This window comes from Capra hircus, chromosome 3 (genome assembly GCF_001704415.2).
Source record: "Capra hircus breed San Clemente chromosome 3, ASM170441v1, whole genome shotgun sequence".
In the NCBI taxonomy this organism is placed as follows: domain Eukaryota; kingdom Metazoa; phylum Chordata; class Mammalia; order Artiodactyla; family Bovidae; genus Capra; species Capra hircus.
Window position 1 is genome coordinate 84,609,932 of NC_030810.1, and position 16,390 is coordinate 84,626,321.

At 38.0% G+C, this 16,390-nt stretch overlaps 1 protein-coding gene across 2 annotated transcripts in view; it reads left to right on the forward strand.

Annotated features, from left to right (window-relative positions):
- The window catches only part of NTNG1 (netrin G1), a 369,085-nt gene that overhangs the window by 281,866 nt on the left and 70,829 nt on the right, over positions 1 to 16,390 (forward strand). For both annotated transcript variants that reach the window (XM_013962581.2, XM_018045837.1), the window contains exon 5: positions 8,035 to 8,061. In XM_013962581.2, the coding sequence (XP_013818035.2) occupies positions 8,035 to 8,061 (27 nt within the window). The remainder of the gene's footprint in view (positions 1 to 8,034; positions 8,062 to 16,390) is intronic.

Below are 16,390 nucleotides of genomic sequence, written 5' to 3' on the forward strand. Positions count from 1 at the left end.
ATTTTTCCCTTCATAATCTAAACTATTCTTCTGGTTTTAATTCTTAGTGATATTGGTTTAGTATTAATAAACCAATTACAGCCCAAATCTATCTAGTGAACCCAGACCAATTTTTTTCAGCTATCTATGAAGATCTCACAGTCAACATGCAAGACCCTGAATTCATTCCTTTTCCAAAAATCACCTTTTCCTCATTCTCTATTGATGTTCTGCTCATTCTTCAAGACTACTCCTCATTGCAGCCTACCTAGATTATCCTGTGCAAAGGATAGTCATTCCCTCTCTGCTGCTGCTGCTAAGTCGCTTCAGTCATGTCCGACTCTGTGCGACGCTATGGACTGCAGCCCACCAGGCCCCTCTATGCACAGGATTCCCTAGGCAAGAATACTGGAGTGGGTTACCATTTCCTTCTCCACATTCTCTCTCTCTAGATTCTTGATAATTTTTGGACACTTACAACTGGTTAACTATAATCAAAATTACAATAATAGTTATTATAGTGGTAGCTATATTTATTAAGCTTACCATAGCCTTTTATATTTTATGAAGTGCTTTACATCCTTTCTTGCAATAAATCTTTCCAGTATCCCCATGGAAGGTATAGTATTTTTGTCCCCATTTTATAGATAAGGAAACATAGGCACATAAAGATCAATATGTAGGTTTCCCCCAAATCCCACAGCGAATACATGACAAAGCAAGATTTAAACTCAGGACATTCTGACTTCAGAAACCAAAATGTTAGCAATTTAAGAATAGGACCATATTTTATTCTTGGCCTTCATAAATGTTTGTGGAATTAATTATTTGATGAATGAATAAGTAGCCCTGAAATGTGCCTGTGGACGCATTGACCTCCCATCCATCTTCCCATGTCCCCTGGCATATGTGACCTTCACAGTTCAGCAATTGTAACACAAGGGCCTTCACTCTCCCCCAGGAAGAGATCAACTGAGATTTAGAGAAAAACCAATAGAAAAAAGAATCACTCATTTTTCATGGGTGCTATTGACCCATCCACCTATCTAGAGATGGCCTTTTGGCTGGCTGGTTTTTAGAGGCCTCCCTAAGTGACTTCCCAGGTAGTTCAGTGGTAGAGAATCCACCTGCCAATGCAGGAGACACAAGAGACACAAGTTCAATCCCTGGGTTGGGAAGATCCCCTGGAGAAAGAAATGGCAACTGACTCCAGTATTCTTGCCTGGGAAATCCCATGCCCAGCGGAACCTGGAGGACTACAGCCCATGGAGTCCAAAGGGTCGGACACGACTTAGCGAATAAACAACTAAGTGGCATTCACAGCCTTGGTGGCTTGACCACTGTTGGGCTCTGGTCACCAGACAAAATCTGATTCTGTCAGCACAGTAAGAGAGCATCTGTCAGAGTGTTACCTCCATGAACTGTATGGCCAATATATAAAAACAAATACCTACCTAGTTATTCGTCTACAACAACTTATCTGATGATGATGGGACCAGAGCTGATTCAGAATTAAGTTTTTTGTTTAAATTTAAAAAGTAATACAGTGTATATATATTATATCAATACTCACAGCAGAACATCAGGTAGCCCTACTTAATCAAATATTTTAATATTTCTGCAGCAAACCTATGATTATTTGCACTCAGTGGGATAAAGGAGAAGACCACATTCATACCCCTTTCAGTCAGGTTTTGTCACTAAATTAGTTCAGATCATATTATGTTGTGATCCAGGTAAACTTTGGGAAAAAAAGCTTTTGTGTCTTCAGATTTTTTTTTTTTTTTTTTTTGAGGATTAGAAATAAGAGGGGCTTCTCAGGTGGTAAAGAACCCACCTGCCAATGCAGGAGACGTAAGTGACACAGGTTTGATCCCTGGGTTGGGAAGATGCCCTGGAGGAAGAAATGGCAACCCACTCCAGTATTCTTGCCTGGGAAGTCCCATGGAAAGAGAAGCCTGGTGGGCCACAGTCCATGGGGTTGCAAAGAGTCAGACACAATTGAGCACGCACACACACACCAGAGATAAAAGAGGGGGCCTATAATAAGTTGGGCAACAGTATAGAGTAGTTATTAGAGGTCTAAGCTCTGGATCCTGGACCTCTGTATTCCAATCTCAGTCTCCTTCCCAACTGACTGCAACTTTTTGTGCTTGAATTTTTCCCCATTGGTAAAATAAACCAGAGTATTAATATCATAGGGTTGTCACAAAAATTAAGCCAAGTAATGCATGTAAGATATTAAACTAGTAGCAGTCACTTACTAAGCACACAATGAAGTTAGCTGTTATGATCACTATAATTTCACTGAAATCTAGCACATGGACCCATCCCAGTTTAAACAGCAAATTCTCTCTTTGGAGACAGCAACTATATGGAGAGATAAATTGCATCCAAATGTCAACTTATTCATCCACAATGTGAAATAAGTGTTACAATACGCAGATTATTTAAGGCCTTATGATCAGTGTATTCTCTCCCCTGTAATTAAGTCTCCTTGTAGAGCCAGATAATAATCAGAAGGTTGCTTGGTAAGCATGGGATCAGGAAATTTAAATGACTCGAATGCTAATGACATCAGGCTGAAACATCCTAACATATCCGTCCTACCACAGGGTCAGCCTCCCTAATGCCAAGAGGTCACTGAAGGTCTGAAAGTTTAAAGGCTACCCTTCCCTGTTTCTGAGACAGTGCTAGGCCAGAACTGCCACCGCATGCCTGAAGATGTTCTTTTTTGTAAGCTTTACCTTCTGACTAGCTTTTCTTCCAGTTCTCAGATATAGTGACACTAATATCACCTCTGTCAAACCTGTCATATACACTCAGGTCCCAGAGCTCTTCAGCTGCCCTAAGATGACTTAACCATCTTTGATTGGATCGTTTATGTATTGGTTTCTACCGTATAATTCTGTGAGGGCAATCTTAGTTTAGCTTCACTTTCAAATTCCTGGGAGACAACTCACTGTATCCTTTGTCATCAGCAGTTGGACCAGGAAGCAGGGTTGAATGGATGTTGGAAGTAGAACGTCCTTTAGAACACAAGTGAGGCTGTAGAATGTTTTCTTACTCATCACTTCCCTCTTTTTCAATTGGGCTTTTTGTAATTAGAGCTCCCAGTTCCTGCAGCCTGACTATAAGGAGATCTAGTCATTTTCTTGATAGGCCTTTGTCAAACCGCCTAACACAACAATGGTAATATTTTTTCTCAATGTAAAGTATGCTGATTCCTTCTCCTTTCTGCTTTCTTCTTGGTGAAAAGCTGCTGAACCTTGCATTGATTCTCAAAAAGAGTTAGGGCTTTTAGCACTGAATTCACCTGCTTTGAAAAATCAATGTTTATTTTTGAGCACTCCATTATGTTGACTTTCTCAAAGTTAGCTATGTCCCCTTTAGCCACATACTTGGTGGAAAAGTTAGTATAATTGAAAGAAGAAGGAGGAGAAGGAGAAGTGGAGGGAGAGGATAAAGAAGAAGAAGGAGGAGGGGTAGAGGAGAAGAAGAAAGAAGGGAAAGAGTAGGAGGGGGAGGATGCAGGCAGCAAGAGGAGGAGGAAGGAGAAAATAACAAATTGTATCATTCCACCAGGTTCTCATGCCCCAACTGCAGTGGAATTCCTTAAAAAGAAAAATTTTAAGTAAATATGGTAGTGGGGAGGCCTGGTTGAGGAGGGAAAGATTGCAAGTACCTACAAGCTTATCTCAGCAGATAGTGGAGGACAGAGGAGCCTGGCCTGCTGCAGTCTATAGGGTTACAAAGAGTCGGCCACAACTGAGCACATGAACAACAGCAGCAAGCTTAGCACCTTCACCTTCTTTTGGTCCTTTGGCTTCCTCAGTGTTTATGTGTGGCTCTGACTGAAGGAGCATTTCTCTTCTGGAAGAAGCAGAAGTCCTAAGCTCATATATCACACACTGCAGAACCTTTCCTTAAAGCTCGTTCATACCTGTGTTTCATTGCCTCAGTATAAGTTTGGCAGTGTCTCAGTAGACAGGGATTAGGATTTACCTGGGCCAGTGTTGACTATAAAGGGTCAAATAGGATGAAGCCCTTGCTTCTATTTATGCCTTCCATTTCCTCTTCTGTAAAGTAGAAGGGCTGAGTAAGATTATTTCTTAGCTCTGTTTCAGCTCTCCATTTTTTGTCACTCTTTCTGAATTAGTTTATCTGATACCTTCCTTTTTTCCTTCCTTCCTATCTACCTATCATCTGTCTTTCCCCACATATGTTTCTGAGATTATTTCAGAGACAGATTTAAGCTAATGAAGCTTAAATTACAGGGTCCCTCACTAGACTCCTTCTAAGCTATAAAAACATTAATTTCATGTCTGGTGAAATCATGTCTTACATGTGTGTATGTTAGCCATTCAGTTGTGTCCAACTCTTTGCTACCCCATAGACTGTAGCCTGGCCAGGCTTCTCTGTCCATGGAATTCTCAAAGCAAGAATACTGGAGTGGGTTGTCATTCCCTTCTCCAGGGGATTTTCCTGATCCAGGGATTGAACCCTGGTCTCCTGCATTGCAGGCAGATTCTTTACCATCTGAACTAGTATGATTTTATACTTTGAAATTAATATTCTCAAAGAGAGCTCCCTGATTTGTATTTGCTTTGGACTCACAAAATCTGCATTTCCCCTGATTGGCTTAGGAAAAAAGACAAAAATAAGCATATACAAACAGAAATATAAAAAGAAGGTGTGAGAAAAAAAATATAGAAAGAAGATAAGCCAAACATTAAACGAATTTACCCCGTTGAGCATGAAGGTGACATCCAAGTTTTCTGGAAGGCAAAGTGGTGAGGGGCATCTCTTGTACATTGTGTAGTACATTCTAAGAGTATATCTTGCTCTCAGAATGGAGGAAACTTCCAAAGACAACAAAAGTATTTATGAATACTGGACTCTGAGAAATGTCTCAGTGGGACATTATAGAGGGGAAAAGATCATCCTATGACCGAAAGTGGTATTTTCACTCTGATAGAAACTTTGGAAACACGTGGTAAATTTTTGTTCACATATGTACTGAGCAACTTTTCTGCAGTAGGCATCATCCTGTACAGACAGTAGAGATACAGGCCTGACACCCATCCTCTCAGAGGTCTCAGGATAACACACAAACAGTCATATAGAGAAGTTGATAAGTTGCTCACAGAGGCCTGCACAAAGAGGTATGCATCACAAAGAACGCTGGCTAATTCACATCAGGGAGATGAAGAAGGAAGGGAAGTAATAACTTCTGAGCTCAGTTTTAAAGGTAAAAATGCTCTTTACACAATAGTTGTCACTTCACAGGGAACACTAAAAAGCTACCAAGACATGTCTAGACAATTTTCCTGAGCATAATCTGACTGTCATTCCTGTGGTTTATGGGCAACCATCACTGCTGTGATTAAATTGCCTTCATTGATTCAGCACTTACAGATGCCAAAGAAACCCACCTTTCACGAAATGAGTTGTAGCCTTCCTGTCTTAGTTTCTTAAGCACTTGAGAGATTTCTCATGACTTACTCGTAGCCTTTTCAATGCATACAACTGGTTATTAAATTCTTTAGTTGTTTGTAGAGAACCAAAACCAAGGTATTTGAACATTACAATAAGAAACACTGGGGGAAAAATAACATTTGACAATATACTCATGGACATCCCTTGGTGTTCGGGTATTTTCAACTTCAAAAATCTTATTCCAGTGAGCAATTTAAAAATCTTCTCTAAGCAGTTCCCATTTTACAGCAGTGGAATAGAAAGTGACTCACCTGGCAGCACCTCAAAACTTTTTAAATCACAAAATGATAAAGAGCCGGAATTTTAAGCATCCGAATGTTAGGTAATAGAGAACATCTTCATGAGGGAAATAGGATCTCATAATGGTCTTGCTTGGAGAGGTTTGTATAGCTGCAATGAGCATTTCTCCCCAGCACTGGCATCCCCAAAGGAATAGAAACATTTCTGCATCTTTCTAAAATATTCAGCTGCAGCAAGTACTGCATCAAACAGTCTTACAAGTTTGCTCTCTATTGTGTCTGGCCAAACATCCTGAGAACTTTGCCTTGCATTATGCATGGCCCTCCACCTCCATGCAAGTTTGAAAACACTTGAAAAGTCTCTTCCTGCCATCCTGACTTCCATTCTCTTTGACGGATTACAAAGGCAAAGCAGTTCCTTGCAATGGAGCCGGATTTTCAATCATGGGGAAATTTGGAGCTTCTGCAATTGCTACTAAAATTATGATGCTGCCATCGTATCTCACTCAACAGGGGATTTGCAAAGAAAGAAAAAAAAGAAAGATTCAGTACCAAGTCACTGTCAAAATGCAGCAAAGATAATGGTCAGGAATCCAGCAGTCCTTTGCAGAAATTGCATGCGGCTTGAAATTCAGTTCAGACAAAGTAAAACATGAAAATTAAAGTTTTAAGTTTCCAGTTTTGGTTGATTAGTGATCAGTAATTAAGCTGAAACATCATAAGCTCTGTACATTTAAAATCAAGATACATTGAATGTATCTAATAACTGAAAATAGGATTTCATTCCTTCCAGGTTTTTTTTAAACATGGTAAGCTTTAATTTCTCCTTAATTTCTCCTTTAATTTCTCCCCTCCCTACTAAGAAATAGGAAAATAGCTCTCAGTTTTAAATAATACAAAGCTAGAAATCTCTGAGTAAGGTACAGTGATTAGTTAAGATAAGCAGAGGGCAGTTGTTCAAAGATTAAATACTAAAATAGAAATTTGATGATTCCTACATTTAGCACCTGTTAGCACACTTTAGTGATGTGGAGAACGTCTGAACAGCTCATTAATAGCTATCATTTATTGACTGTGTACCATGTGTCAGACATTTTTATGGATTATCTCATTCTATTCTCACAGGAGCCCTTTGCAGTAGATATTATTAGCCCTTTCAGATGAGGAAACAGGCCTAGAGAGGCTGGAAACTTACATGAAATCACCCGGCTAGTTAGTTGCAAAGCATGACTCTCACTTAGTTCTTATTCCCAACTCATGTTCTCACCCACACCACTGTCTGGATTTGGTGGAAATTTAACTGTTATTTATAGTGTCTATCATGGTGTTGCTTGTTTGATGAACCAAGTAAATCAATAATAGTAATCATAGCAAAAATTGTTGATTGTTGCACATACTACCTGCTCAATGCTTTGAGCTTTTCAATTATACATATAAAAATATATATTATATATATATGTAATCCTTGCAACAACTCTGGAAAACAGTGGAAAACAGCCACAGAGAACATTAGCAACTTGTCCTAAAGTCACAGTCAATGAGTATAAGAGCAAAGCCTCTATCTGAGATAACCTGGCTCTTGTGCCCCTGATCTTGGCTAGGAGTTTTTATCTGGATACAGCTAAATTCATGTCCACGTTTATAACATCTTCAGTCACATTCTGAAATGATTCCACCACCTTAGCAGAGCTTGACAATGAAAGCAGAAGCTGAAAAATTGATGAAGCCCATGGTCGATGTGAATACAACCTAATGTATTCTTGAATTATTCTGCATTCTGCTCAATTTACTGTTACAGAGCTTAATCCACATATCTGACGAGTAAAAGAGGACTGAACATGATAGTAATATGTAGTTAATCAAATAAAACGACAAGTGACTTTCAACTGCTAACATGCGTCTCAACACGTTTAAAGAGATAGATGGCGTGATGTAGATGTATTTGCACGGGCACATACATTGTATACTTGCTGCTGGGTGCCCAGAACGCAAGCCTAGCTTAGTGTCTGTTTTGAACCACATACAAATGTTCATTAACCTTATAGGTAAGCACAAAATGTTCGATGTCATGAATCTGTCTTGAGCCAGCCGTTAAAGTTGAATGCTGATTTCCCGACTCTGATAAGTTAAAGGAAGTCTAGAATAAGCAAAATGGTTTCAGTGGTTGGATATATGTTTGGGGTTTTTTTTATGTTAATTTTCTGATGATGTGATTGTTACCAAGTGTTTAAGTTTCTGAGATTTGTATATGATGTTTAAGGTATCCTTTACTAATAAATGTCTAACAGCTTTTCTTTATTGTTTTCTTTCTTTCCAGGTATCCCCAGTATTTCCAGTATTGGTAGTAAGTAAAAACAAAAACGAAAAATCACAAACCCAAGTCTAGGCTAGCTTGGCTTTGTTGTTCAGCTCCTCAGATCTATTTTCCCAGTGTCCATTTCTGATGTAAGAAAGTATTTCCTTTGTGACTTGAATTGTTGTGTTTGTTCTCTGCACAGATATGGTGAGAGCACAGATGAAATAGTTATCTATATAGAACTCTTCCATGGATATGGCAGTGCTACAGCTTTTCTATTTTTGATGAAGGCTACCTTTACAGAGGTGCAATTACATACATAACTGTAACTCATTTAGCAAAAATATGAACAGTCCTATTTACCCATACTTAGTAACCAGCAAACAAATGGAACTCACTCCCGAGGACTGTATATGGATTTCTCCCATAATTTGGGAAAGCAGACAATGAATGCCAGTGAATGCTTTAGGCATATTTGTTAGCCCAAAGAAATTACTATGAAACTAGGGAGAAGGAATTTTATTAATGCATTAAACTTTAGCCTTTGTGAAGGCCTGAAAGAGGTCAGTTTGTGATCATTAGTCTTTCTAGAGAAATGAAGGAAAGAAAATAATCAGTATGTCCATTGCTCCCTCCTAAAATACAATGATCCATATTTTCCTGACTACTTAGGTTCAAGTTTGGTAGAGAAGGGATATTAAAAAAATACATGCAAAATTTAGGAATGGGGCTACTAGAAATTCCCGTGAGAAAAGTAGCGATATCAGCAATTGAAAAGAGAAGTCTCTCTTCAACATTCTGTTGAACATTTCTGTAGTACCTTTACAAAGACATTCTACCAGATACCATGGGAGAACCAGGCTGTAGCTCCCTCTTTACATTTAAAACAATGACACCCCAACACCAAGCTTGAAATGCTCACTAAGGAAATGCCCCATAACTTTTCAGAGCCAAATCTCACATATTTTTAAATATTGTTCCCTTTCTCTCTGATGGTTTAAACCTTTGAATAGCTACTGAATAAGTGATTTGAAATAAAGTGCTGAGGGAGCCAAGATTATGCACTGTAAGTAAAAAGAAGCATTTTCACTAGAGTTTAACCCAGTCTTTGTCATAAATGCTGGGCCACAACAGGGTGATGGAAGGGTAAAGAACAGCAGTAGGAGTATGCCAATACACAACAACCATTTAAAAAGCAATATCCTCATAATTTGGATAAAATAACTTCTTGCCTCTTATAAATGCACAATCAGGTCTTCCATTTTTTTAATCAACCCAGTTTACTTAAGCTTGTGAATAGGACTACACACAGATTTATTAATCACTAGACATGTTAAATGCAATGAACATCAGCCACTTTGTAAACAGAAATAGAACTAGTGTTCACATTCATTTAGATACCAGCCTAATGCTGCAGCTTCCTCTTTGTGATCTTGTTGAAATGACATCAGTGGTACAAACTTGCAAGTGAAAATTTCAGTTCTAATAGTCTAATTTTTCTGCTGTAGTATCTCCCTTGGCGTTTGCCTATCTACATAAATACGCCACAATGTGCTCCTTTCGGGCCTTGACAGTTGTATTTGCACATGCATTTTGGAGCAAAAGGGAACCAAACGGAAGCAAGCTGAGATAGATGGTGATCTGACCTGTCAAAGGTTTCAGAAATGGATGAACGGAAAGTAGTTCTTTGGCGCTGGGATGTGTTTCTGTTCCAAGTGTCAATCGTGTGTTGCATGGAATTTCTAACTGTTTTGCTCACTTGACATCTCATTCGGCCGCCTCCACCACATGCCCCATCTTTGAGCATCAGCAGATGTTGACCTTTTACACACTGAATCGGGAAATTCCAGTTTTATTTTGCTTTGTTTTATTTTGAAATCAGTGGTGACCTGAAAGGATGCTTTCTTGTGCCTTTGGAAAATGTACTAACCTTTATTCAGGAAACTAGGAAAATTTAACTCCTTACTGTCTAACAAACAAAGTGATAGCTTATTCTCTGCTTTCGTGATGCCTCTGGCTGTTCTGCTAGGAGTGCAATGGGTGTTTCCTCGGATTTCTCAGGCAAATGGTATAAGCATTTCCAGGGGTCACCCAGTATCACATATGGCTAGCTTGCTTATTGCCTGGCTTTAAAGTGAAGAGATTTGCCATAAAACCATCAAACATGATTGTATCTTCTAACCTGCTTCAATGGCATTTGCACATTCCTTCTAAGGACTTATAAGGTATTCTCTGTGTGCAATGGTGGATTCCTTTACTCTCCAATGGGCAAGAATTCATACATAGATGACTCCCTGCCTGTTCAAGAGGGCATAGAAATGGGGTTTCCAAGGTACAAGCCGGAAAAGAGAGATCCGCTTGGATTTTCTACCAAGTTTGGGCATTTACCAGGGCTTTTCCCTTTATCCCAAGGAAGAAATCAATGAACGTAATTCCACCAAGTGTATAGAAAGATGCCATGATAATAGATATAACACTCACGACATTCCCATCATCAGGGACAATGAATGATGTATATTGTGACATAAATTATTGATGTATGTAACCATAAGTTCACATACATTTGCTGTATACACAGTGATTAAAAATTTTGGAGGCCTGATAGGTTTCAGTATAGATTTCAAACTGTCAACCCCTATATTAAGGTTCAAATGCATGGACAGAGTGGTCATCCTTTCCGATCATCTGCTAAAAATGTTTTTGAAACAGATTTCCCATTAAGGTCATTTGTACCTGCTGTTGTCTGTTAGGAAATAGATTTCCCAATCATCCTAAAGGTACTTGATTTAAAACTCAGTCATTTTGATGTGCTTTGGCTGTGGCTGAAAAATTATTGGTGATATTGTCAGCAATTAATGAATCCCAAAATAAATCTGTAGCCATTTGAGCCTAGGAGCTCTGTTTTTTCTTTACCTGATGCAGTAGTAATTCATTCAAGTTTCATTTTTTCAATGTAAAATATATCACGCACTTATAAGTAAACATTCACAATTTTATCCAAGTGAATATTTGTTGATGCTGATGATCCAAATTAATATTTGATTTGGTGTGGATGTTTTTGTTCAAGTGATAAACTAATCATTATAACAGATATTATCTGATCTTTAGTCCCGAAAAGCAAGTGATTTCACAAATTACTCTCAACAGTATATTATAAAAAAATGGTAATTAGAATAACAAGAGTTGGCCTAATGTGCAAAGTAGCTTTGTGTGAGGGATTATCAGCTGAAAAGCAAGTGATGAAGGTTAAAGATAAACATGTCAGAGGTTAAAGGTAGATCATCCACTGAAAACTCATGTCAGGAAACACAACTTTAAAAAACTTGAAATTTTTTTAATAAACAAAGCCATTTCTTAGACTAGCAACAAAAGAAAAGATGTATGTTGACATTTTATGAACCCAAGTGTACATTGTTTCCTTAAATTACCTTCAAATGATTGACATCATGTTTTATAAAGTGTAAAATATTGATGGAAGCATTTGGCTGTCTCCTCCTCTTCAGCTATTCAATTTGAAATAACAATTTACTTAAGATAAATATTCTCCTTTCCTGCTTTCTCTTATAGTGAGCATTGCCTTCATCATAGAATTAAAAATTCATCTCTAATTTGATTTAATTGGTAGGACCATTAAACAAAGGAAGTGGTACCTGCAGGGATCCATCAGCCTGTTGAGAAAGCTCAGAGATGTTTTCATACTTGAAAACATTTGATGCCAGTTGGAGACCTTATAAAAGTTGTTTCCCATACAGCATCCAAATATATTTTGTTCAGTACCTATTTACTGTAGAAACCTGGACTGTGAGGAAAATAACAAGGTTAATCATGTCCCCCCTCAAGGGTTATTAGTAATCTTGTTCATGCTATCCAGAGAGCTGCAGTGTTTGTTTGTTTGTTCCCTTTTCTTTAATACTTCTAAATCCCCCAAATAAAAGTTTCATTTGAATTGCCCTTTAGGTAATTAGGTTTTATATAATGAAGAAAAAAATTATCTGACTAGAGAGGCTATATGGCAGATTGTATGGTGTGCTACATTAATTTTGATCTGTTTGCTGATGTTCTAGAAGGAAAGCTAAGGTCCCAGGTGAAATGCCTTTGGGACTTTATTATATCATGTATCCAGTATTCTCATCACAGATCCATTTCATATTTGTGTAACTAGCATTTCGCATTCATGAAACCTTTGTGGTTATCCTAAAATTGAATGAACATTAGGACATAGCATTCCTATTAAATATTCCAATGATGTGGGGGATGGGGGAGTAGCACCTACCTTAAAAAAAATCTGAGAGGTTTAGTCATCTCTAGCAAACAGCAGTTGCCCACCTTGATCAGATTTGACTTTTTTCATATATTAGCCTTTTCCCAGATATCTTTAGAATGCCAAGCCACTTTTTAAGTGTGAGCTGATATCTGTACCTTTGCTGGTATCTCCTTGTGGGGGCATCTGAAAATTCCTAGCTTAAGCAAAGATTTACCAAGATCTCTGAAAGGGCCTATAATGAACTTTCTCAAACTTGTAATTGTGAACTAAGAGTGAGGTATCACCGAAGTCTTCTTGGAATATCAGTAGGGAGCTGGCCAGCTAACTGTTCCACTTCCTGGGAGATGTCCCCACATGTCTACAGAATTCCATTTTACAAATGGTGACTCTCAGCCTCGAAGTATCCGAGTAACTTGTCAGATATAATAGGGCCAGGAAGGCCTGTCTGACTCCAAAGGCTGTATTGGTAACATTATACCAAATGGAAGAGGTTAGAAAGAAAATTTCTGTATTTATTGACTCTGACCTCAGACTCTTTCCTATCTAGTACATTGACCCGTTTCTGTGTGGGAAATTTTAGTGTCCTGAAGAAAAACCAAAGTTCATTTTCGATACTTTACTGTGTGGTCAACAGAAACTACATTAAAATGTGCCCTTCCTCTACCACCATCAATGATAAACATCCTCAAAAAGCTGAGGAAGAGGAGAAATGTGAGATGTCATAGAACATGGGATAGTTCATGAAATTTAGCTATGCACATTGTGAAACTTGCTTGTACATAGTCTGTGACAGTAAAAATTCCAAATGTTTTATTGACATAGTTGCTTAAAACAAGCAAACAAAATTCTGTGTGTCATCATGAGGACAGACTTAGCACTATCGCATTAAACTTTGTCTTCCCCAGCAGGTTAATGACGCTGTGTTTCTGAGAGTAGGCAGCTTACTGTAAAGATGGTAGAATTGCTCCAAGGCCCTAGGGGTTCTTTATGAAGAGCTTAGGGTTTTCTATGCATTCCTTCATCGACATCAGTAATGTTTCCAAAACTCACTGAGGAGCAAGAGCCATAACTACAAATCCAAAGGGACCCGTGACTCTGTCTCCACCCAATGTTTTCCGCATACACTCCTGGAAGGAGAATGTGTAATGAAGGCTCACGAACATCCTCTCTAGCAGTGGCACCCTGCTTCCCACCGTATTGTAGAACCAAAATATTTTGTAAAAATTAGTGTTTTTAGGAAAACTGAAGAGCACTCATACAACATCATCATTTTATAGGCAATACAACTAAGGCTTAATTGAATTGTTAAAGTCATCTGGATAGTAGCCAAGGCAGGATTCCAGTTCAACGTTCAGGTTCCAATCTAGGACTCTAGAATTCATTCACCTTCTCATTTAATTAAATGATTAATGTATTAAATACTACACAGTAGACTATTCTAAGGGGAAAAGTACATGGAAAAGCATAGTCACAATTTACTCTGGTTTTAAAGGGTTTCCACAGAATGCGTTGGAAGCTGCCTGTAATTCATGCTAAGTGGGTACGTGTAAGATAGAAGACAGTGGCTTTCTGATGTAAATGAGGTGTTTTTAACCTTCTGGTTCAAGCTTGCTTTTCAGCTTGATTCACTGTGGTGTCAGCAATAGATGGTCAGGTATAGCAATTCTAACATAGTTCTCTCCAACTTACAGTGCAGAGCTTTCCTTGGGGCACAGAGAAGAAAAATTTTCTTCCAAAGCCTCATTTTTATAACTAGAATCTCAGTTTTTCTGACTCTTTAGTGTCACAAACCAAATTGTCATGTAAGAGTTTTCTGAGTCTCCTTAACGGGGGAAAAAAAAGAAATTCAGGCAAGATATATATTTGATTAATAGGCTAAACTGATGTGCTCCTAAATTTAAAGAAACTCGGAAATTTACATATTATCTTTGTGTTAAAAATAAAATCTTTCCCACAGTATTCCAAAATAATTTCTGTTGCTTTCTGGACAATAGTATTAATCAATGTAGGCCCTAGAACCACATTATTCCCTAAAGTAAGTTGTATCTTAAATAAACTTTTTATATATCTGGATCACTTGCTTTGGGAACAGTTAAGGTTACAAGAAATAGGGGAAGCATATTATAACCCCTACTTCAGTTTAGTAAGAACTGTTTATGCTACAATAATTTTTTGTTACAACAGCAACCTTAAATAGAATACTAAGAGCTAACACAACATTGAAAATCAACTATGTGTGCTCAGTTGCATCCGACTCTTGGTGACCCCATGGACCTCCACGCTCCTCTGTCCATGGACTTTTCCAGGCAAAAATACTGAAGCTGGTTGCCATTTCCTACTCCAGAGGATCTTCCTGACCCAGGGATTGAACCTGCCTCTCTGGCGTCTCTTGCACTGGCCAGCAGGTTCTTTACCACTGTGCCACTTGGGAAGCCCTGGGCTTCAACTATACTTCAATTAAAAAAAAAAAAGAGCCAACATTTCTTGAATGCTCAGTACAATTACAAGCAAATATTAACTCATTCAGCCTTGACAACAACCAGCAGGTAGTGTCATTGTGCTATTTTACATACAAGAAAGCTTAGACACAGAGAAGTTAAGAAACTTGTCCAAGAGATAAAACTCGGATTTAAATCCAGTCCTAGTTCTATTTACATGCAGCCTATCTTAAATAAATTTACCCTCAGTAGATGTTGCCTAGGCTTCCCAAAGATGTAATTTGAAAATTTATCAATGACGATAGAGTAATAGTATATGATGGGCATTTCAGATATTCTTTTTCTTTGTAAAGGGGGGATAGTTTTGGTGTATGCAATCTTTGGTCTCCACATTCACCGAGCTAAGGTGAGATCATCAAGACACGCTTAGTCCATTTTTCCAGGTTTGTGGGATCAGGATCCTTGAGAACTAGGAATTTCCATAGAGGCTATTTTTGAAGATCATCAAGACATGTTTAGTCCATTTTTCCAGGTTTGTGGGATCAGGATCCTTGAGAACTAGAAATTTCCATAAGAGGCTATTTTTGAAGGATTGGCCATCTACAATCCCATTGGACACATATGAGGATCCTTCCCCTTACCTCAGTAATAATTTCTCAACTCCAGAGTGGGTTTCACTATGATAGTCACAGGTCCACAGTTACAATGTGTAGCAATAATTTTTCCTTCCACACAAGGGATTCTTAATCCCCTAAATCCCCTAGATTCTACAAAGAACATGTACCTCATTCCAGTGGGCTTTATCCTTCCATGAATTTCAGCGTGACACCGCTAGGTCATAAAAGAACCATTGGAGTGATAGAACTTAATGGCTGAGAGAAAACACAGACATCTTTCAGTCCAGCACCTTTACCTTACAGATAAGGAAACTGAAGTCCAGGGAATTAACTGCCTGACAACTACTTACCAGAACTGGGACCAGATCCTTTAACTTCTGATTCCTAATACTTTTTGCCTTGCAACATACTAACACTTTGAGACCTTCATATGGACAGAAAGATACCCCTTAGTAAATTCATGAAAGAATGAAATTTTAAAATTCTGCAATAGTTCACCTAGAGGTAGTACCAATGCTTTTAATGTGTTGTACTTTTTTTTCTGTTTGCAGTCTCTTAACTATTTGAAATCAATGGCCACTGGCTAAAAATTCTCAGAGGCTTCATGTTATGCAAGGACTTTTATTAGAATTGAATATAATAACATAGAATTTATCTTAATTATATAATTAACTTACCCTCCAATATGCCTAATTTACTTCTTGGAATTAAACGTTAGTAATATTGATTGAATATTTATATGTGCCAGGATCTTTGAGTAACAAGAGTAGCCAAATAGTAACTGGCTGATTTAAAGTTTTCTTACTTGCCTTTGCAGTTATAAGACAAAATAAAAATTCAAAATTTTAAGATGAGATATTAAATTTGAAAATTCTATGATGAGCAAATATTAAAACATGTACAAATAGTACCATGCTATAGGAATTAAGGGTCCACACATTTCAATATATTTTTTCAAGACATTTTTCCTCCCAAGGAAGAGATATCACACATAAAATTTTTTCCCACTAGAGACATGTATAGATTAGGTTAGGATTTCTAAGTAAATGCTGGTGATT